At 36.2% G+C, this 22,479-nt stretch overlaps 1 protein-coding gene across 1 annotated transcript in view; it reads right to left on the reverse strand.

The window, feature by feature from the left end:
* KLHL1 (kelch like family member 1) overlaps nucleotides 1-22,479 on the reverse strand; it is a 393,822-nt gene that overhangs the window by 196,653 nt on the left and 174,690 nt on the right. Inside the window, exon 4 of the mRNA XM_045978113.1 lies at nucleotides 10,102-10,298. Within this exon, the coding sequence (XP_045834069.1) occupies nucleotides 10,102-10,298 (197 nt within the window). The remainder of the gene's footprint in view (nucleotides 1-10,101; nucleotides 10,299-22,479) is intronic.

The following is a 22,479-nucleotide window of genomic DNA, read 5'->3' on the forward strand; positions in this document are numbered from 1 at the left end:
GTAGTAATATTACTTGTTACAGAAGGGGATTCTATAGTTAAGTGATCGAAATAATTAAACACTTGGGGACTACTCACAAATTACATGAAAATCTTTTATATCCTATAGGATATTTTGTATCAGTAATTCCTTCTTGATACTTCATTACTTCTGTTGCTACAGCAGCAACTCAAGACAACAGTAGCTATACAAACATTTATATCTGTTTGACAATAAAGAAAACCCAATACATTTTTAATAGATTCCACCTGTGTGTGTGTTGTGATTTTATACAGCTATGTGCTAATCTTTGTTTTAGAAATAGCTCTGTAGGAGAAATGAAAATAAAATTAAAATATGCAAATGACACCATCTTTAAATGAATAAAATACTTTTCAAGTAGATGAATATTATCATTATCTTCAACATCATCAACATCAAGAAAGTGGAAGAACAAGTTTCTTAAAATAGAATGATCTTCAGTTTGGCTATAAAAACCTAAAAAGGAAACATATTTGAAGAGCATCTGAATAGAAGAAATGAACTGTATCTAAAGTGGACCCTTAAAAGCTTATAATTTTCATGGCATACTCTGTGATTATTCTTAATTAGTCTTTGAAATTGTCATAAATGCATATTTAAATTGTAGTTATTTTATGAGCCCTAACAATTACAAAGTTCTGTGTAGTCAAACTGCAATCACATGAGTGAATAATTATGTGTTATAATATTACTATTTATTATACATCTCTATCAGTTTATTCAGTGTAATGTGAATATCCTGTTTGCACATGACACTAAACACAAAAGTCAATTTTTTAAAAAAATTCCACTCAAATCAACTTTGTTTTAACCAGTAGACTAGAATTGTACCAAATACTGTGAGTTAGCAGATGACTTCCTGTAAAGAGTTATAAGCTTAATTTAGGGAACAGAGGAAGTAAAGAAAAACAACAGGAAGCTCCTTTCTTGGGAAGCTTCCGCATGATTCCTTATTGCTTGTGATCATCTAGCTCTGATGGTAGTTGTCATCCAAGCCCCTCATTGTATTGAACTTTCATTACATCAATTTACAAAGAAATGCTGAAAGTCAAACTTTCCCTTTTTTAAACTCGACAATTGTATATTTACTTAAACTCTACTCAGACCAGCTATGTATATAAAATAATGAAAAGTAGTAACGCGAAGTAATGAATAATAATAAAACAAGATAACATTCAACACAAATTTTATTACTAATTTATCACATAATTATCCTGAGAAAACTATCAATGACAGTTTTTTGCTTTAATGACTTAGAAACACAAAGCAATTTAAAATTAAGTGCCACGTATTTTCCCAACGCAAACTCTTAATTTATGGGTTATTGGAAGGGTTATTGGTAAAGATAAAAAAGAGCACGCTTCTAGCTAGGAACTGTAAGAAATGCCAGATATTCCAAAACCACGAACAGAAAGCATTGCTTTCATTACAGCATTCTCCGGTATTGTTCTAATGGCTCCGAAGGATCAGTGAATGACGTGTAGGATTTTTAGAGTACCAGGCTGACAATCTCACACTGACTCGGGGAGGCTTTATGCTCCAATTCTGAGACTTCCACCTTTCAAGGCTATTGATTGAATATGGTAGCCTCTTGCTAAGTCCCACGGCCACACCTCTGCCTCTAGCAAAAACATGGTAAAATGCTGCATGCCAGGCTGGTAACACTGGGATGAAAGGAGAGGGCACTGAGCAGGGAAATGAAAACCAAACAAAAACAAAAACTGAGGAACAAAATATTCATGAAGTTCTGGGCTTTTATCTATGTTTTAGATTTCTAAAGCCCATTTGTCTGAAGTTATCCATGTTTTGAAGTGTTCTGGACATCAGCAATCTGATTTGATATAATGCATAAAACACAATCACTGTGTAATCATTAGCATATTAAATAGAATATCTAATTTGTAGTAAGACAGCCCTAGGCTTAAATTCCCACTCTACCATGTTCTTGGTATTATTCTTCAGTAAATTATTGAACAACCCTGAATCATAGTTTTATCATTTTTGGAATGGGTATTACACATACCTTGCAGGGGTTTTGAAAGGATTAAATTAAGTGTGTGTAACACCTAGAACAATGCCTGATACATACTATATACACTTAACTTGTATACCGTCAGCACCAGTAGTGAAAAGCATTGCTATCAAACACAATGGCAGAAGTTAGTCACCTCAGTTTCTCCTTTAGTTTCTCACTCAGCCAATATGTATATAGGCCTCTAGCAAAGTGCCAACCTTGATTCTTGGTCTTTTCTTGCCCCCTCCTCATGGCAGTCCAACAACTAGTCTTTCAATTAAATCTTGGCTTTTACGTGCTCAAAAAACTTTCAATGATATACTTTAATATTCAATATAAAAATCTGAATCCTTAACAAATTCTCATTAACCTTGGAAAATTGATTCTGCCTAAATTTCCAGCCTTATGATCCACCTCTCCTCCTTTCTGCCCCACCATCCCATCACACTTGAATTTCCTTAAACAGAATAAACTCCTTCCCACCTCAGATCATCGGCTCATCATGAACGTTCTTTAGCTAACTCTTCTCCTGATGAATTCTCCCTCATCCTTTATAACTAAGTATAAGGCTGTTTTATTCTTCCACAGCATCTAACTGTCCTTTCTAACAGTTACCATATAAATACATATATGTGATATTTATGTACTATATAGTTGTCATTTATAGTAATAATTTATTTGCATTCAACATATTCATCTTTATTCTAAGGGCAATCTAGGTCTATTTTGGTCACCTTTCTATCTCCAGGGACACCTACTATAGTCCCTGGTACAGAGTATTCGATAGTCAATCACTCTTTCACTCAACAATAAATGCTATGCACTTAACGTAAAAAGTTAAAAAAATGTTACCAAGAAGCTACCATAGTAATGGTAGAGAAGAAAGCAACAAAAACAATGATAAAATAAAAAATATATAAAGCCAGACACTCATAAGTACTTTAGAGGATATGAAATGGTGTAAGGGAATAGAGGGTTTTGAAGACTGTGCCACATTATATAGACTATTCAGAAATGAGGAATACCTGTCCCTTCCTGATCAAAACTCTTCAAAGTGTAGGGATAGAAGGCACATACCTCAATATTATCAAAGCCATCTATGAAAAACCCACTGCAAACTTCATTCTCAATGGAGAAAAATGAAAGTTTTTCCGCTAAGGTCAGGAACACGGCAGGGATGTCCATTATCACCACTGCTATTCAACATAGTACTAGAAGTCCTAGCCTAAGCAATCAGACAGCAAAAGGAAATTAAAGGCATCCAAATCGGCGAAGAAGAAGTCAAACTATCACTCTTCACAGATGATATGATACTATATGTGGAAAACCCAAAAGACTCCACTCCCAAACTGCTAGAACTTGTATAGGAATTCAGTAAAGTGTCAGGATATAAAATCAATGCACAGAAATCAGTTGCATTTCTGTACACCAACAACAAGACAGAAGAAAAAGAAATTAAGGAGTCAATCCCATTTACAATTGCACCCAAAACTATAAGATACCTAGGAATAAACCTAACAAAAGAGGCTAAGAATTTATATGCAGAAAAATCTAAAGTACTCATGAAAGAAATTGAGGAAGACACAAAGAAATGGAAAAATGTTCCATGTTTCTGGATTGGAAGAATAAATATTGTGAAAATGTCTATGCTACCTAAAGCAATCTGCAGATTTAATGCAATCTCTATTAAAATACCATCCATTTTTTTTTCAAAGAAATGGAACAAATAATCCTAAAATTTATATGGAACCAGAAAAGACCTCGAATAGCCAAAGGAATATTGAAGAACAAAGCCAAAGTTGGTGGCATCACAATTCTGGACTTCAAGCTCTATTACAAAGCTGTCATCATCAAGACAGCATGGTACTGGCACAAAAACAGACACATAGATCAATGGAACAGAATAGAGAGCCCAGAAATAGACCCTCAACTCTATGGTCAACTAATCTTCAACAAAGCAGGAAAGAATGTCCAATGGAAAAAAGACAGCCTCTTCAATAAATGGTGCTGGGAAAATTGGACAGCCACATGCAGAAAAATGAAATTGGACCACTTCCTTACACCACACACGAAAATAGACTCAAAATGGATGAAGGACCTCAATGTGAGAAAGGAATCCATCAAAATTCTTGAGGAGAACACAGGCACCAACCTCTTCGACCTCAGCCACAGCAACATCTTCCTAGGGACATAGCCAAAGGCAAGGGAAGTAAGGGGAAAAATGAACTATTGGGATTTCATCAAGATCAAAAGCTTTTGCACAGCAAAGGAAACAGTTAACAAAACCAAAAGACAACTGACAGAATGGGAGAAGATATTTGCAAACGACATATCAGATAAAGGGCTAGTGTCCAAAATCTATAAGGAACTTAGCAAACTCAACACCCAAAGAACAAACAATCCAATCAAGAAATGGGCAGAGGACATGAACAGACATTTCTGCAATGAAGACCTCCAGATGGCCAACAGACACATGAAAAAGTGCTCCACATCACTCGGCATCAGGGAAATACAAATTAAAACCACAATGAGATATCACCTCACACCAGTCAGAATGGCTAAAATTAACAAGTCAGGAAATGACAGATGCTGGCGAGGATGTGGAGAAAGGGGAACCCTCCTCCACTGTTGGTGGGAATGCAAGCTGGTGCAACCACTCTGGAAAACAGCATGGAGGTTCCTCAAAATGTTGAAAATAGAACTACCCTATGACCCAGCAATTGCACTACTGGGTATTACCCTAAAGATACAAACGTAGTGATCCGAAGGGGCACGTGCACCCGAATGTTTATAGAAGCAATGTCTATAATAGCCAAACTATGGAAAGAACCTAGATGTCCATCAACAGATGAATGGATAAAGAAGAGGTGGTATATATATATACAATGGAATACTATGCAGCCATCAAAAGAAATCTTGCCATTTGTGATGACGTGGATGGAACTAGAGGGTATCATGCTTAGAGAAATAAGTCAATCGGGGAAAGAAAACTATCATATGATCTCCCTGATATGAGGACGTGAAGATGCAACATGGGGGGTTAGGGGGATAGGAGAAGAATAAATGAAACAAGATGGGATCGAGAGGGAGACAAACCATAAGTGACTCTTAATCTCACAAAACAAACTGAGGGTTGCTGGGGGGAGGGGGGGTTGGGAGAGGGGGAGTGGGTTTATGGACATTGGGGAGGATATGTGCTATTGTGAGTGCTGTGAAGTGTGTAAACCTGGCGATTCACAGACCTGTACCCCTGGGGATAAAAATACATAATATGTTTATAAAAAAATAAATAAAAGTTAAAAAAAAAAAAAGAAACGAGGAATGCCTGAATGGCTCAGGGCTTTAAGCATCTAAGTCTTGATTTTGGCTCAGGTCATGATCTTAGGGTCATAAGGTCAAGGTCATCACTGGGCTCTGTGCTCAGCAAGGAGTCTGCTGAGATTCTCTCTCCCCCTCCCTCTTCATCTGCCTTTCTCCCTACTCTCTCTCTCTCCTCCCTCTGTCTCTAAAACAAATGAATAAATCTTTATTAAATAAAAAAAGAACATTCAGAGATGAGGACTTTGTGGAAGTGATATTTGAGCAGACATCTGAATGAGGCAGAGGATTAAAGGATATAAATGTTTGGCAGGGGACTGTTTCTAGCAGAGGGAAGAAAGAGCAAACACAAAGGTCATCAGGTGAGATGCTTATTGTAGTCAAAAAGCAGTACAGTAGGTGTGGCTAGAACTGTGTGAATAGGGAAAATAATGGTAAGAAATGGACTGAAAAGAAAGGAAAACCATGTGTGGTCTCTTGAGTCACTGAATTCATGAGTGCTGAGAGTCACAATCCTAAAAGACTATCCAAAGGAAGTATGTTATTATATTACAATGTACTAGGTACTTTGTCAGGGCAAAATACCTTTCCGCAGAAAATACTTATTCTGTCAGAAAGGATTCTGTAATAGAGTTGTGAAGACCAATCACAAACATATAAAAAGGTAATTATTTGTATAAGGAAATTTATGATGATATCACATAATCCTAAATAAAGGAATACTAGGATTTCAAAGGAGAGAAAGAATGCTATGAAAAGTTTTAAAATATTTCTTAGGGGTAGAAGAATGAAAACTGGAAACTAAGGGGTTATTTCAAATTAGATCCCAGAGATTCCAGGCAAGAGAAATACAATGAGTAAAGTATAAGTGAAGGGAATTCACAGCACATGTTTAGGAGGGGTGAAGTCTATTCCATTTATTTTTGAGGGAAAATGCCCAGGGGGTGGTTTAGAAGTTAGGCATGGAGGACCATGCATATCCAAATTTGGAGTGTGAATTTGCTCTTTTTAGGTAAGTGTTGGATTGGAAAACAAGCCACTCTATGTTCAATGTAAGAAAGGTTGTAAATAGTGAATTGACAGGTGGTGCAAGTGAAGGTCAGGAAATTTATGTTAATGATCTCAACCTTCAGTTCTATGTAAATTGTTCTCAAAAGCACTCAGCAAAAGCATTCCATTCCTCAGGAATCTCCAGAAGGTCACAGTCTCCAGCAGTGAAGTACACCCCTTTTAAAGGCTTGCAAAGAAGGTATTTCAATTTTCCATTTGTCCATTTTCCTGCTCTCAACAGAAGTTGTACCTTGCCTCTTCCACCTCCCAACCCCTACATGGGTGCTTGTTATTGGCAAACTCTAACTTAGAACCAAATGGAGAGAGTATTTCTGGAAAATGCAGTTCCAGGAGTCTCCTCAAAAGGCCAGATGACCTTGGAGGGAAGTGATGATTAGTGGCAGTGATGATTAGTGGAAATAGACAACCCAGCAGAGAAAGAAACATCAGGTGACTGAAGTAGACTTCTGGACTTTCCATTCATCCTCACAAAAAGCAAATCAACCTTAATATTATTTTTCATATAACATTTAATTTGAACAGAGTACTACTAAAATGAAAAAACAGAATGAAACATTTACACAACCCTGTTTTAGAAATGTTTATTCTAACAAATATGCAAAATGGCTGTTTTCATGCCATAATATTATTCAGCTACGGGAAAATGTCTCACAGTATCCCTTACATTATAAAATATTTACTATTACCATTATTCTTATGTTTCTATTTGTCACTCTCTAATGCTTTTAAAACACTATGTCAAAAATTAAGCACAGATCTCATAATGAACTCTGATGAATAATAGAAGGGGACTATTTCCTTCAATTATTTTGTTTCTGTCTTTATATTCATACAGCCAAAGTCCAAATTAATGTTTTAGAATTAGTTTCACATTTCTGCCTAATACTGAGCTTGCATTCAAAATTTTCCAGTATTTTGCACATGAACCACTGCCAAGCTGGGTCACCTTCCTGAATAGATTTTGGAATCATCCACACAAAATCAATAGCTAAAGCCAAATAACTGGGTGAAATTTCCAAAGGAAAGTTAGCAAAGGATATAAATAGCAAAGGCAGGTAGCCAGCAAGGTAAGACCTGGCCATTCAAGGTCAACTTCATATAAAAAAAATTTTTTAGCAAAGAAATTAAAAAATTAGATTAAAAATGTTACTTATAAAATAAATAAATAAATAATAAGAGCCAATAAAGAAATTAGTCCCAGATGTACCAGGAAGCCTGGGATGATTGCTATATTAAAGCAGTTAAAAAGAAAAAAAAAAAACAAACCTGATAATAGGTTTGTTCTCAAAGCATAGATTGAATAGATTAGATGAGGACACATGTGTGATTAAACAAGGATCAGAAGCAAAGATGTAGTGAGAAATTATAATACCAGATGCAAAACACTCATTTTAAAGTGTTAGAATTGAGAGAAAATAGTGAAGTGGGAAGATAACTGGTCAGTAAATTTTCTTCACTAAAATGGTAACCCATGAGCATCTGGAGAATATTGAAGCTTCATGTTTCCAAAAGAATTTGAAATCATTTAAATTTCAACAGACATGACAAAACACATAATCCATTCATACTCTCAAAAATAAATTAGAGTTGTTTAGAATGTTAAATGTATTAACTAGAACTCTTCTATATTTTGGTTTTAAATATACTTTACTACAGAATATACATTTTAAAATGTCTAAAGAATAAATATTGCTATTACTGTGTGATAAATTATAGTCCAGTCCAAGCAGCTGCAAGAAAAACATCTTTATTACTAAATTAATAATTCAAACTAGACCAGAAGGGAGCATTATCCCTCTGGATATGGAGGCATATTATTCTTTGACTTAGCTAAGCCAGGAACTCCTAATTGCAATTAAATGTGCATAATTAAATGACTGCAGTTGGACTTTGATACTTTGGTTGATGAAGTATTTGTTTACATTGATTTTATATGGTTCATTTAATTTCAGTAGCAGTACTATGCCCTGTCATGGAATATTTCAAAAGAAAAAAATGACAGTAGAATTACAAAACATGTATCTACCTCTTTTTTATTTGTATATTTTCATTTAATTTACTAATCAGCTTAAAAGATTAAAGAAGAAAAAATAATATTCAAATTCTGTATAAGAATATCAGTTAGAAGACTTACATGGCTGACAATCATTAGTGACTTGAAAAGATATTAAATCTTAAAATAAGAGCTTTTTAATAAGTAGCAAGTATAAAACTTGAGATTTATCTTATATAAATTCTTCCCTTGAGTTGGAAAGGGAAAGTTTTATATTTTACAATTGGTTGTTTCAATAAAAACAATCAAATCATTAATGTTAATAACAAAAATAAGAAAAATGAGTAACATTTTATATAGGGTTTACTTTATGTCAGAAACTAAATTAAGTGTTTTTATAATGATTATTTCTAGGGTATGAAATATTGTATGAATTGTTATTACTCATTATTCTACTCTAGAAAGGTGATAACATGAAAAAAAATCACACACCACAAAATTCACAATTCAAATGTTTTTTGGTATCTCCATAAAGCTGTTAAAATACTTATTTATATACAGAAAAAATCAAAGAGACAAATATAAACAGGTTTAAATTATTTTTGGAGTATTACTGAGTGTATTCACTCCATTTAAGCCTGTCATTAAAATGGTACAGAATGTCAGTTATTTAAAAAAAAAAAATGTAGATCATTTGGTTTATATATCTAAATATTTTCACTTACTATAGAAGTTTCCAGGAGTTCTAAAATCAAATATTTACTCTACCAATAAATACTTTATAATATATACTGTAAGTATGATTTTTTTCTTCCACAAATCATATAGGCAAAGCCATACCAAACATAATGTGCTATGATAAAAATGTATCAGTGAGCCCGGGCTGCTATAACAAAATACTACTGCCTGGGTAGCTTATGGAACAGAAATTTCTTTCCTATATTCAGGTGATTGGGAAATCTAGGATGAAGGGGTAGACTGATTGGGGTCCCTGGTGAAGGCTCTCTTGCTGGCTTGCAGATTGCCACCAGGGACCCCAATTAGTCTACCCCTTCATTGTGTCCTCACAAGGTGGAGAGAGATAAGAGGCAAACTCTCTGGTGTCTCTCCATATAAGGGCCTAATCTCGTCGTGAGGAACCTACCTCAAGACCTCATCTAAACCTAACTGCAACCAAACCCCCCATCTCCACATACTAACACATTGTGGGTAAGACTTCAACACTGAATTTTGCTTGATAGAACTTACTCCATAGCAAAAAGTTTGTAAGAAAAAAAGGGAAAAGATAAGGTTTTTTTGCAGAACAGACTGATAGCTCTTTACTAGAAAGAGAGGGGGGAAAATGGCAGCTGTGGAAGTAGATATAAAAAGAGAGGTTTGTTGGGAGCAATAAGAAAGATTCATTTAAACAATTTCTAAAATCTTAAACAGTCTATAATTGCTTTATGGCTTTGCTTACAATTTATAGGTAAAGTAGATATAAAGTCCATTATGAACAGGCTTTTTTTTTTTAACTTTGCTATTATAAAATACTATGTACTACATTGTGCCCCATAATAGAAATGTGCCAAGCTTGTAGAACTCATGTTAAACAGAAAGAAGTCATTCGATGCAATGACAGTAATTGTTTTAACCTCTGATAATACAGCTCTTCCTTTATGATTAAAATATTAAGTCTCCTTACCATTGTGTAGCTGTGGGCTACTTTCATTAACTCAATGCACCCCTGAGCATCTGCGAAGGCTCGGATCCCCAAACAGTTGGATGGGTGCAACAGCTTCATGAGGAAATGGCAGCACACTTCCACTACTTGAGGAAGCTGAAGAAGGCACGCTGCAGCAAGAAGGTTTTCAATGGTGTCTTCCTTTAATTCCAAGCAACCTAAACAGTAGGCAAAGAGAATTATGAAACTCTGTTTAAACCATGTACCATTGTATTATTTAAAACATTAGGTCAATCTGCTAAAAATGACCTGAACCTAGACCCATAACCAAGATAAATATAACTTACTAAAGGCCAACAACTGTTTTAAACATCTGGCATTTCTTACTTCATGTAATGTTCAAAATCATCTAGTAATGTATGAAATATGTGTCCACTTCAGTAGGAACTATGATTGTACTTTTCGTTATGAATGAAGGAAAAAAAGAGAGTAACAAGTAAGTTTCACAAAGCATGTTTACAAGCTTTGGAGAGAAAAGGTTCATGAAGTTTTTGACAAAACATTCATGTGTATATTAATACAAAACACCTATGTGTGGATAATGAATAAATGTATGAAGAAACTTATATATACATATATAATACATGCATTGTAGATTGCTAATATTGTTTTTAACTCACTGTACCCATGATTATAATTTTCTATAATTTTTCTTTTTTCTTTCTTAATTCTCAGCTAAAAAAAAAGAGTTCTTTTAGTGCTTCCTCTTTTATCTAACTACTGGAATGATTTATTAATGAATGGGCTATTTCTGTAGGTTTGGAAAACATTCCTGTGAAGCCTTCTGGGCTTAATTATTTGGGGTTAGGTTTTATTTAGCAATTCAACACATCTTTAACAGGTTTATTCACCGCTCAGATTTTCTATGTGTCACTCAGTATTGAATATTTCTAAGTCATATGGATGGCTTATTCCATCTTAGTTTTTGTGGCACAGACTGCTACTCTTCACTAGAAATAGCTTCACTCATTTTTCCTGGACACAGCGTCAGGCTACCTGTTAACATCATGATATAGGTCAGTGGACTATGAGTAGAGGGATGTGTGTTACTACCACACCAAGGCATCTGTGACACGAGTGTCCTTCATCCAAGCTCTCTTTCTCTTCTACCAGCAAAGTAAAGACGACATAAACCCCTGGTGGGTGGTGGATGCAGAAAGAGCAAGGAAACTGGGTACCTGAGCTCTAAACCAAGAGCTACTAGTTTCAAATAATGATACTCAATACTTAAGCTACTAATACTTAATGAATTCATGTTTATTATTTAATAAACAAATAATAAACTCATGTACTCAAATATATTTTTACTTTTATTGTTTTATTGATTCTTGCTGTCCAATTTACTCTAAATTGTACAGTTTTAATTTTATTTTAATTAGTGTCTATCTAAAATTATTGGAAATTTTTCATACCATGGATTTTTTATTTTTGCCTTCTGTCATCCTTAACCTATTAAATTAACCTATTTTTCAGTGGGTTGTTTAATCATTTCAGAGAATCAACTTTTTTGAGTCTTATTAATGCATAATATAGAGTAATAGTAATGGACAGGAGTTTTTTAGAAAATTTATTTTTGTTAATTTTGCTCAGAAATTATTGACCTTGCTAAATATGAAAATTCTGGAAAAGTACTGCCTACTTTTATAGGCAGTATAAATGGTTCTTCCTCCTTACCTTTGCGTCTTCAATTTTCTCTTAGAAACTATTATCAAGTGCTATGTATTGGACCAAATTATTCCCTCCTCCATATCTATAATTTCTTTATGCATTCTATTCACTAATTCTCTCCCCAGTATATTTTATATTTTATTTAAAGTTGACATGTTAAATTTTAGAAATATTTTATTTTTACTTCTAGAAGTTCTCTCCATAAGAATTATTTGTATTGAAATTTATAATATTTTCATATTTACCTTTAAACTCATAGATAAATTTTTTTTAATTCCTTTATTTGTTTATTTTCAGCATAACAGTGTTCATTGTTTTTGCACCACACCCAGTGCTCCATGCAGTATGTGCCCTCCCTATTACCCACCACCTGGTTCCTCAACCTCCCACCCCCCACCCCCGCCCCTTCAAAACCCTCTGGTTGTTTTTCAGAGTCCATAGTCTTTCATGGTTCATCTCCCCTTCCAGTTTCCCTCAACTCCTTCTCCTCTCCATCTCCCCATGTCCTCCATGTTATTTGTTATGCTCCACAAATAAGTGAGACCATATGATACTTGACTCTCTCTGCTTGACTTATTTCGCTCAGCATAATTTCTTCCACTCCTGTCCATGTTGCTACAAAAGTTGGGTATTCATCCTTTCTAATGGAGGCATAATACTCCATTGTGTATATGGACCACATCTTCCTTATCCATTCATCTGTTGAAGGGCATCTTGGTTCTTTCCACAGTTTGGCGACCGTAGCCATTGCTGCAATAAACATTGGGGTACAGATGGCCCTTCTTTTCACTACATCTGTATCTTTGGGGTAAATACCCAGCAGTGCAATTGCAGGGTCATAGGGAAGCTCTATTCTTAATTTCTTCAGGAGTCTCCACACTGTTCTCCAAAGTGGCTGCACTAACTTGCATTCCCACCAACAGTGTAAGAGGGTTCCCCTTTCTCCACATCCTCTCCAACACACGTTGTTTCCTGTCTTGCTAATTTTGGCCATTCTAACTGGTGTCAGGTGGTATCTCAATGTTGTTTTAATTTGAATCTCCCTGATGGCTAGTGATGATGAACATTTTTTCATGTGTCTGATAGCCATTTGTATGTCTTCGTTGGAGAAGTGTCTGTTCATATCTTCTGCCCATTTTTCGATATGATTATCTGTTTTGTGTGTGTTGAGTTGGAGAAGTTCTTTATAGATCCTGGATATCAACCTTTTGTCTGTACTGTCATTTGCAAATATCTTCTCCCATTCCGTGGGTTGCCTTTTTGTTTTGTTGACTGTTTCCTTTGCTGTGCAGAAACTTTTGATCTTGATGAAGTCCCAAAAGTTCATTTTTGCTTTTGTTTCCTTGGCCTTTGGAGACATATCTTGAAAGAAGTTGCTGTGGCTGATATCTAAGAGGTTACTGCCTATGTTCTCCTCTAGGATTCTGATGGATTCTTGTCTCACATTGAGGTCTTTTATCCATTTCGAGTTTATCTTTGTGTACGGTGTAAGAGAATGGTCGAGTTTCATTCTTCTACATATCGCTGTCCAGTTTTCCCAGCACCATTTATTGAAGAGACTGTCTTTTTTCCATTGAATATTTTTTCCTGTTTTGTCAAAGATTATTTGACCATAGAGTTGAGGGTCCATATCTGGGCTCTCCTCTCTATTCCACTGGTCTATGTGTCTGATTTGATGCCAGTACCACGCTGTCTTGGTGATCACAGCTTTGTAGTAAAGCTTGAAATTGGGTAACGTGATGCCGCCAGTTGTGTTTTTGTTTTTCAACATTTCCTTAGCAATTCGGGGTCTCTTCTGATTCCATACAAATTTTAGGATTATTTGCTCCAGCTCTTTGAAAAATACTGGTGGAATTTTGATCGGAATGGCATTAAAAGTATAGATTGCTCTAGGCAGTATAGACATTTTAACAATGTTTATTCTTCCAATCCAAGAGCATGGAACAGTCTTCCATCTTTTTGTGTCTTCTTCAATTTCTTTCATGAGTGTTCTGTAGTTCCTCGAGTACAGGTCCTTTACCTCTTTAGTTAGGTTTATTCCCAGGTATCTTATGGTTCTTGGTGCTATAGTAAATGGAATCGATTCTCTAATTTCCCTTTCTGTATTTTCCTTGTTAGTGTATAAGAAAGCCACTGATTTCTGTACATTGACTTTGTATCCTGCCACGTTACTGAATTGCTGTATGAGTTCTAGTAGTTTGGGGGTGGAGTCTTTGGGGTTTTCCATATAAAGAATCATGTCATCTGCGAAGAGAGAGAGTTTGACTTCTTCCTTGCCAATTTGGATACCTTTTATTTCTCTTTGTTGTCTGATTGCCGTTGCTAGAACTTCTAATACTATGTTGAACAAAAGTGGTGAGAGTGGGCATCCTTGTCGTGTTCCTGATCTCAATGGAAAGGCTGCAAGCTTTTTCCCATTGAGGATGATATTTGCTGTGGGTCTTTCATAGATAGATTTTATGAAGTTCAGGAATGTTCCCTCTATCCCTATACTTTGAAGCGTTTTCATCAGGAACGGATGCTGGATTTTGTCAAATGCTTTTTCTGCATCAATTGAGAGGACCATGTGGTTCTTCTCTCTTCTCTTATTGATTTGTTCTAACACATCGATTGATTTGCGAATGTTGAACCAACCTTGCAACCCAGGGATGAATCCCACCTGGTCATGGTGGATAATCTTTTTAATGTGCTGCTGGATCCTGTTTGCTAGGATCTTGTTGAGAATCTTTGCATCCACATTCATCAGTGATATTGGTCTGAAATTCTCCTTTTTGGTAGGGTCTTTGCCTGGTTTGGGGATCAGGGTAATGCTGGCTTCATAAAAAGAGTCTGGAAGTTTTCCCTCTGCTTCAATTTTTTGGAACAGCTTCAGGAGAATTGGTGTTATTTCTTCTTTGAAGGTTTGGTAGAATTCCCCAGGGAATCCGTTAGGTCCTGGGCTCTTGTTTTTTGGGAGGTTTTTGATCACTGCTTCAATCTCATTACTAGATATCGGTCTATTCAGGTTGTCAATTTCTTCCTGGTTCAATTTTGGGAGTTTGTAGTTTTCCAGGAATGCATCCATTTCATCTAGGTTGCTTAGCTTATTGGCATATAACTGTTGGTAATAATTTCTGATGATTGTTTCTATTTCCTTGGTGTTAGTTGTGATCTCTCCCTTTTCATTCATAATTTTATTAATTTGGGCTTTCTCTCTTTTCTTTTGGATTAGTGTGGCCAATGGTTTATCGATCTTATTGATTCTTTCAAAAAACCAGCTTCTAGTTTCATTGATATGTTCTACTGTATCTCTCGTTTCTACCTCATTGATCTCTGCTCTGATCTTGATTATTTCCCTTCTTGCATGTGGAGTTGGTTTGATTTGTTGTTGATTCTCCAGTTCTTTAAGGTGTAGAGACAGCTGGTGTATTCTGGATTTTTCAATGTTTTTGAGGGAGGCTTGGATGGCTATGTATTTCCCCCTTAGAACTGCCTTTGCTGTATCCCATAGGTTTTGGACCGAAGTGTCTTCATTCTCATTGGTTTCCATGAATTGTTTAAGTTCATCTTTGATCTCCTGGTTGATCCAAGCATTCTTAAGCAAGGTGGTCTTTAGCTTCCATGTGTTTGAGTTCCTTCTGAACTTTTCCTTGTGATTGAGTTCCAGTTTCAAAGCATTGTGATCTGAGAATATTCAGGGAATAATGTCAGTCTTTTGGTATCGGTTGAGTCCTGCTTTGTGACCCAGTATATGGTCTATTCTGGAGAAGGTTCCATGTGCACTTGAGAAGAATGAGTATTCTGTTGTTTTCGGGTGGAACATTCTGTATACGTCGATGAGGTCCATCTGGTCCAATGTTTCATTCAATGCTCTTATTTCTTTATTAATTTTCTGCTTCGATGATCTGTCTATTTCTGAGAGAGGCGTATTAAGATCTCCTACTATTATTGTATTCATATCAATATGACTCTTTATCTTGATTAATAGTTTTCTTATGTAATTGGGTGCTCCCATATTGGGGGCATAGATATTCACAATTGTTAGATCATCTTGGCAGATAGTCCCTTTAAGAATTATGTAGTGTCCTTCTGTATCTCTGACTACAGTCTTTAGTTTAAAATCTAATTTATCTGATATGAGAATCGCTACTCTGGCCTTCTTTTGAGGCCCATTGGCATGAGAGATGCTTCTCCATCCCTTCACTTTCAGTCTGGGTGTATCCTTAGGTTCAAAATGGGTCTCTTTTAGACAACATATGGATGGGTCCTGTCGTTTTATCCAATCTGCAACCCTGTGTCATTTTATGGGCGCATTTAGGCCATTCACATTGAGAGTGATTATTGAGAGATAGGTTTTTATTGACATCGTGTTGCCTTTGAAGTCTTTCTATCTGTAGATTGTTTCTATATTTCTGTTCAATGATGTTCTTAGGATTTTTTCTCTTTTATAGGACCCCCCTTAATATTTCCTGCAGTGTCGGCTTTGTGGTTCCATAGTCTTTTAAGCCTTGCCGGTCTTGGAAGCTCTTTATCTCTCCATCCATTTTAAATGTCAGTCTTGCTGGATAGAGTATTCTTGGTTGCATGTTCTTCTCATTTAGTACTCTGAATATATTTTGCCAGCCCTTCCTGGCTTGCCAGGTCTCTGTGGAAAGGTCTGACGTTATTCTAATGGGCTTTCCTCTGTACGTAAGGAGCTTTTTTGTCCTAGCTGCTTTTAAGAGGGTCTCTCTTGAAACATAATTCCTCATTCTATCTATAAGGTGTCATGAGGACTTTTGAGAATTTAAAATCTTGGGAGGAAATCTCTCTGCCTCTAGTACATGAATGTTGTTTCCATTCGTGAGATTGGGAAAATTTTCATAGACAACTTCTTCCACTATATCTTCTAGACTTCTTTCTTTTTCCTCCCCTTCAGGGATTCCAATAATTCTGATGTTGGAACATTTCATGGCATCGTTTATTTCCCTGATTCTGTTTTCGTGGCTTCTGAGCTGTTTGTTCCAGGCTTCCTCCTGATCCTTTCTCTGTTTGTCCTCCAGATCACTAATTCTATCTTCTGTCTCAGTTACCCTAGCTTTTAGAGAATTTAGATTAGATTGGAACTCATTGAGAGCATTTTGAACATCATCCCTGGTGGCTTTCAGTTCTGCCCTAACATTGTGAACATCATCCCTGGTGGCTTTCAGTTCTGCCCTAATCAATTCTGTTTGTTCATCCATGGCTTTCTCCAACCTAGCTATTGCCTGGATAATTGTTAGTCTGAATTCCTTTTCTGACATATTGTCTATGTCGATAGCCATTAGTTCTGTTGCAGAAGGCCCATCCTCTGTATTTTTCTTCTGTTGGGTATTCCTCCTCCTAGTCATTTTGGAAAGAGATGACTGAACAGATGCAGCTGGACTTATCGATTGTGGTGCAGTCAATGTGCACCCTGGAACACTTCTGTGCAATCAGGATTCCCCACCCAAATGAGAGAAAAAAGAAAAGAAAAAGAAATAGAGAAGAAGAAAGAAAAAAAAGGGGGAAAGAAAAAAAGAAAAAAAAGAGAGAGGAGAGAGAGAGCTAGGAAAAAAAGGGAAGATAAAAGAGAAGGCTCAGCCCAAATGGGCCACAAGGTAAGATTTATGAAGTATACAAACAAAAACAGACAAACAAAAAAACTGATAAAAGTATATGACAAGAGAAAAATATATATACATATATATAAGCAAAAATAAGGGAAGAAGCTCATCAGAAAGAACCCCAAGTATAAGATTTATATATTATCAGGACAAACAAAAATTCACAGAAACACTGACAGAAGGAAAAATTGGGAGAGTGGTTATAAATTCTCAGTGTGGGTGAGAAAGGTTATTTTGATTCTTCCTGAAGGTATCTTGATGTTTTTGTTAAGGAACTCAACTTTCCTAAGTTACAGGGGGATTAGAAACTGGTTTGCCTATAGGGGTAGCATTGATTGGGGAAAGGGGATTACCTTGAAGTTTAACTCTATATGAATAGTAGAAAATAAAAATTAAAAAAGAATAAACTAGACTAAACTAAGTTAAAATTAAAAAAGAATTAAAAAAATAGAAAAGCAAAAGAAAAACACGGGTGTATGTATCAAAAAGTTCAGGTTAGAAGGTTATTAAAGAATTTGATGTACTGGACATCTCAGTGTGGTGGTAAATAGGTTAAAAAATTATCTGTATCTATAAAAAAAAAGAACTAGAATATTGGTAAAGAGTTAAAAATAAAAGTTGTATTTATGAAGTAGTGGTGGTTGTTCTCTTGTAGTCTTTTTTTTTTTTTTCCTTCCTTCCTGGTTGGTTTTCTGGGGGAGGGGCCTGCCACTTGGGTTTTCAGACAATGATGTTCCCTGAGTTAGGTCCTCCCACTCCCCTCAAGGGGGTGAGCTCTTTTTTTTTCAGGAAACTGTTTTTTTCAGCCTTTTGTTCTCTGGGGGTTTTTATGTTCTTTCATCTGCTTTCTCTCGCCTTGACAGCTTTTGATGGTTTTTGGAGGTTTAGAGGAGAGCAAACTGCACCCCGACCTCCCTCTCAGAGAGAAGCCCCAGAATGTTTTGGAAAAGCTGCTGGCTGAGTCAGTTCTGAGTCACTGTCCCTGGGGATGCAGGAGCTCCTCGTTGTACCCAAAACCAGGGCAGCGGTGGCTGTCTAGGCAGCTCCAGACCGCCAGAGAGGTTCCGAGCAGAGATTGCACACTGAGATTTTCCCGCTGTCCCAGGCTGGGAATGTCTGGTTTTTCTGGCTGCCAGAGCTCCAGGCTAGCGCCTGTGAGCATGTATCCCAAGGGAGGGTGTGGGACGTGCGCGTTTCAGGATTGCTGTCTGGCCAGGCTCCCAGCCCCTCACGGGAGCCAGACCCCACTCGTTTTCGGGCGCGCTGGCGTTCAGGCGCACTGGCGGCTCAGGGACGGAGACCTGATTTCTCCGCCGCACTCTCTCTGGCTCAGCGCCAGGGGAGGCTGTCCTGGGTCGGGGGACCTAGGTCCCTGACCCTAACCGCCCAGGTTCCCACTATTACCCCCCCGCGATCCTTTGCTCTTTGTTTTTTGAGTGCTTTCAACAAGACTCCAAGTTAATGCTGGTCCCCAGACGTAGAGCACTCTCATGTTGGGGTATTACTTTCCAATCGGTGACCTCTGGTGGCTCCCTCCCCCTTTTGTTTATCTTCCGATATCAGTCCGACGCTCCCAGTCTGCTTTACCTGTCACTGGCGTCTTCTGCTCCTGTAGAGATCCAGACGTGTATAATTCTGATCTCAGGCTGATTTCATGGGTGGTCAGAGTTCTTTGGTAGGTAATCAGCTCACTTTAGGGTACAGGTTGAAATGGTGCCTCCTCCTACTTCCCCGCCATCTTGACCCCCCCCATAGATAAATTTTTTTGCTTTACCTTATATACTCTTTAACCTTGACTTACTAAAAATTTAAATAACTTTTAATAGTAAAATTTCTACCAATGGGAATTATTCATTTTACAGAATTTTTAATTAATTCATAAACATCAACTTTTATTCCTGAGTTTTAATAATGTCATTCTTCTTCTTTGATCATGGATTCATTTTATTTCTACTTTTCTGTCTTTATGTAACTTTACCACATTTATTTATTTTTTATTTTTTTAAGATTTTCTTTATTTATTTGAGAAAGAGAGAGAGAGAGAGAAAGAATATGAGTGGGGGGAGGGAGATTAGCGGGGAGCCTGACCTGGGGCTCAATCCCAGGACACAGGGATCATGACCTGAGTGCAAGGCAGATGGTTAACTGACTGAACCACTGAGGTGCCCCCACCACTTTCTGTTTTAATTATTATTACCCAAAATAAGTATCTGTGTTCTCCACTTAAAAGCAAAATTTTGTGAACTTTAGATATCTTTCTGAGATAATAGTGTTTTATTTTCCTACACTGCAGTCTCTAATATTCAATAATGGTGATCCATCTCTATATAAAAGGAATATTTTAATTCATTGGTGTATTTGGAAGACAGGCTACACGAAATTTGAAAATCAAATGTAAAAGTATAGGAAAAAATAATCAATTTTCATCATTAATATGCTATCACTCTACTTAAGAGTGTATCCTTGCTAGTAGGAATATATTTTATAACTTTATAAAGTTACTACAATTTCTTTTTATTTCTACCTTTTTCTTTTTTTAATTTAATTAATTAAATAATTTATTTTTTCAGCGTAACAGTATTCATTGTTTTTGCACAACACCCAGTGCTCCATGCAATATGTGCCCTCCCTATTACCCACCGCCTGGTTCCCCCAACCTCCTACCCCCGCCCCTTCAAAACCCTCAGGTTGTTTTTCAGAGTCCATAGTCTCTCATGATTTGCCTCCCCTTCCAATTTCCCTCAACTTCCTTCTCCTCTCCATCTTTTTCATCAGTAGTATTTCTATAGTATATTAGAAAAGTTGTCTACTTTCGGGGTGCCTGGGTGACTCAGTGGGTTAAAGCCTCTGCCTTCGGCTCATGATCCCAGGGTCCTGGGATGGAAATGTGCATCTGGCTCTCTGCTCTGCAGGGAGCCTGCTTCTTCCTCTCTCTCTCTCTGCCTGCCTCTCTGCCTACTTGTGATCTCTGTCTGTCAAATAAATAAATAAAAATCTTAAAAACAAAGAAAAAGTTGTTTACTTTCAAAAATTCATCTTTCAAGGACAGAATATTTATGAAGAAAGAACTTTATAAACAGAATGCCTTTGTTTTTTTCCATGCTGAAGTTTTTATTCTGGATTTTTTTAACGTAAAGTAATTTGCAAGAAGAGTTCCATAAACACCCATTTACTTTTTTACCTAATTTCACCAAGTGTTAACATTTTGCCATATCTTTCTGCATATGTGTGTTTATACTATAGCTGCTGAATTATTCAATTACTCCAACCATTATATTTCACCCCTAAATACCTCAGCATGTGCCTCTAAGAACAGAAGTGTTCTCCTACATAGCTACTATAAAATTTTTACACTTACAAAATTAATACAATAGTATTTTCTATGATGTAAATCTCCCCAAATGTCCAAATAATGTGATTTTTATAGGTTTTATTTTTAAATTCAGGGTCTAATCAAGACTCACACTATATTTACTTATTATGTCCCTTTGGTCTCCTTTAATTTATAACTGTTTTCCAGCCATTTTGTCATTCATGACATATATATTAGTGAAGAATCCAGATTAGTTATTTTGTAGAATTCCCCAGGTTGGATTAGTCATATTATTTCCCCATGATTACATTTAGCTGGGACCTTTTTTGGCAGGGACACCATATAGGTGATATGGTACCCTTTTCAGTGGCTTATACAGGGAGGTTCATGATGTGAGTAGATCTCATGGTTAATGGTGTTAAGTTAGGTACCCTATTTAAGGCAGTGTCTACTAGACTTATTCACTTTAAAGATTTTTTTCCTTTATAATTAGTAATCTGTTGGGTGGGGGATAACTGCTTTCAAACATAACATTTCACCTATAACTTAACATGTTTAATAGTTAAAGTGTATTATACTTTATTTATAAGTGTCACTGATAGAATAAGACAGCAAAGGAATCTAAAGCATGCTTCCAAGTGTAGCTAGGGACTTAATGAAGAAAAAAGCAGGTAAAGTGGAAACTATAAATTAAAAGGAACAGTGTAGTAGAACAAAATTAAATACTTTTTTATTATATACTAATTTCCACTTAAATTAGCTACCTAAAGTTTAGTTTTAATATAAAAGTGGGACATTATCAATAATAAAAGTTAAAATAATTACTTTTGAGCTTACAAGATTTTGATAAATGCACAAGGATCCTGTTATTCGGCTATTATCAACTAGTAGAACATTGAGTAACATAGGTCAACTCAGCAGAGGAGACATTTGCCAGTGCAATTCTTGGAGGTGTTTATATCTCATATTATCCTTCAATAATAATGTCAAATAAAATATTCATCTGAAGTTGAAAGATTCACACAAGCTTGAATGATTTTAAGATAAATTATATCAGCGCAGTTATTGATCTATATTTTAAGGTTTATGAATATTATAGTAGGCAACAGAATAAAGTATTCTATAGGTTATAGAAACCTGTATTTTATAGATTTTAAATGATTTATGAAATGTGTACCTAAACTTATGAGAATAAAAATATGAAATATAAAGGAGATAACATGAACACATTAAAATTTGTTTTTTATAATTGATCATATGTATAACAAATTTTGGTAATATTTATGTCTTTCAAAATATTTTCATGATTTCAGACCTTCAGAGGAATTTTACCTAAAACTTCCAGTAAGACTGCTGAGAAGATGGTTATATGCTTCCTAGCATGGGTCTTGTGAAAATCAGATAAAATAGATAAACACAGATGGTATGGCTTTTATAGATTCCATTTTATTTTGATTTCAGAACATTGGGAGAATAACTTCCTTTAATTTTAACTAATTATTTTCTGTTTTTTAAAGATGTATGTATGTATGTATGTATGTATGTATTTATTTATTTATTTGAAAGAGAGAGCATGAGCAGGGGGGAGGGGCAGACAGAGACAGGAGAAACAGGCTCCCCGCTAAGGGGAGCCTGATGCCTGATGTGGGACTGGATCCCAGGACTCTGGGACCATGACCTGCGCTTAAAGCAGATGCTTAAGTGACTGAGCCACCCAGGTGTCCCAATTATCTAATTGTTTTTGATAGCAACTAT

This window comes from Meles meles, chromosome 14 (genome assembly GCF_922984935.1).
Source record: "Meles meles chromosome 14, mMelMel3.1 paternal haplotype, whole genome shotgun sequence".
NCBI lineage: Eukaryota > Metazoa > Chordata > Mammalia > Carnivora > Mustelidae > Meles > Meles meles.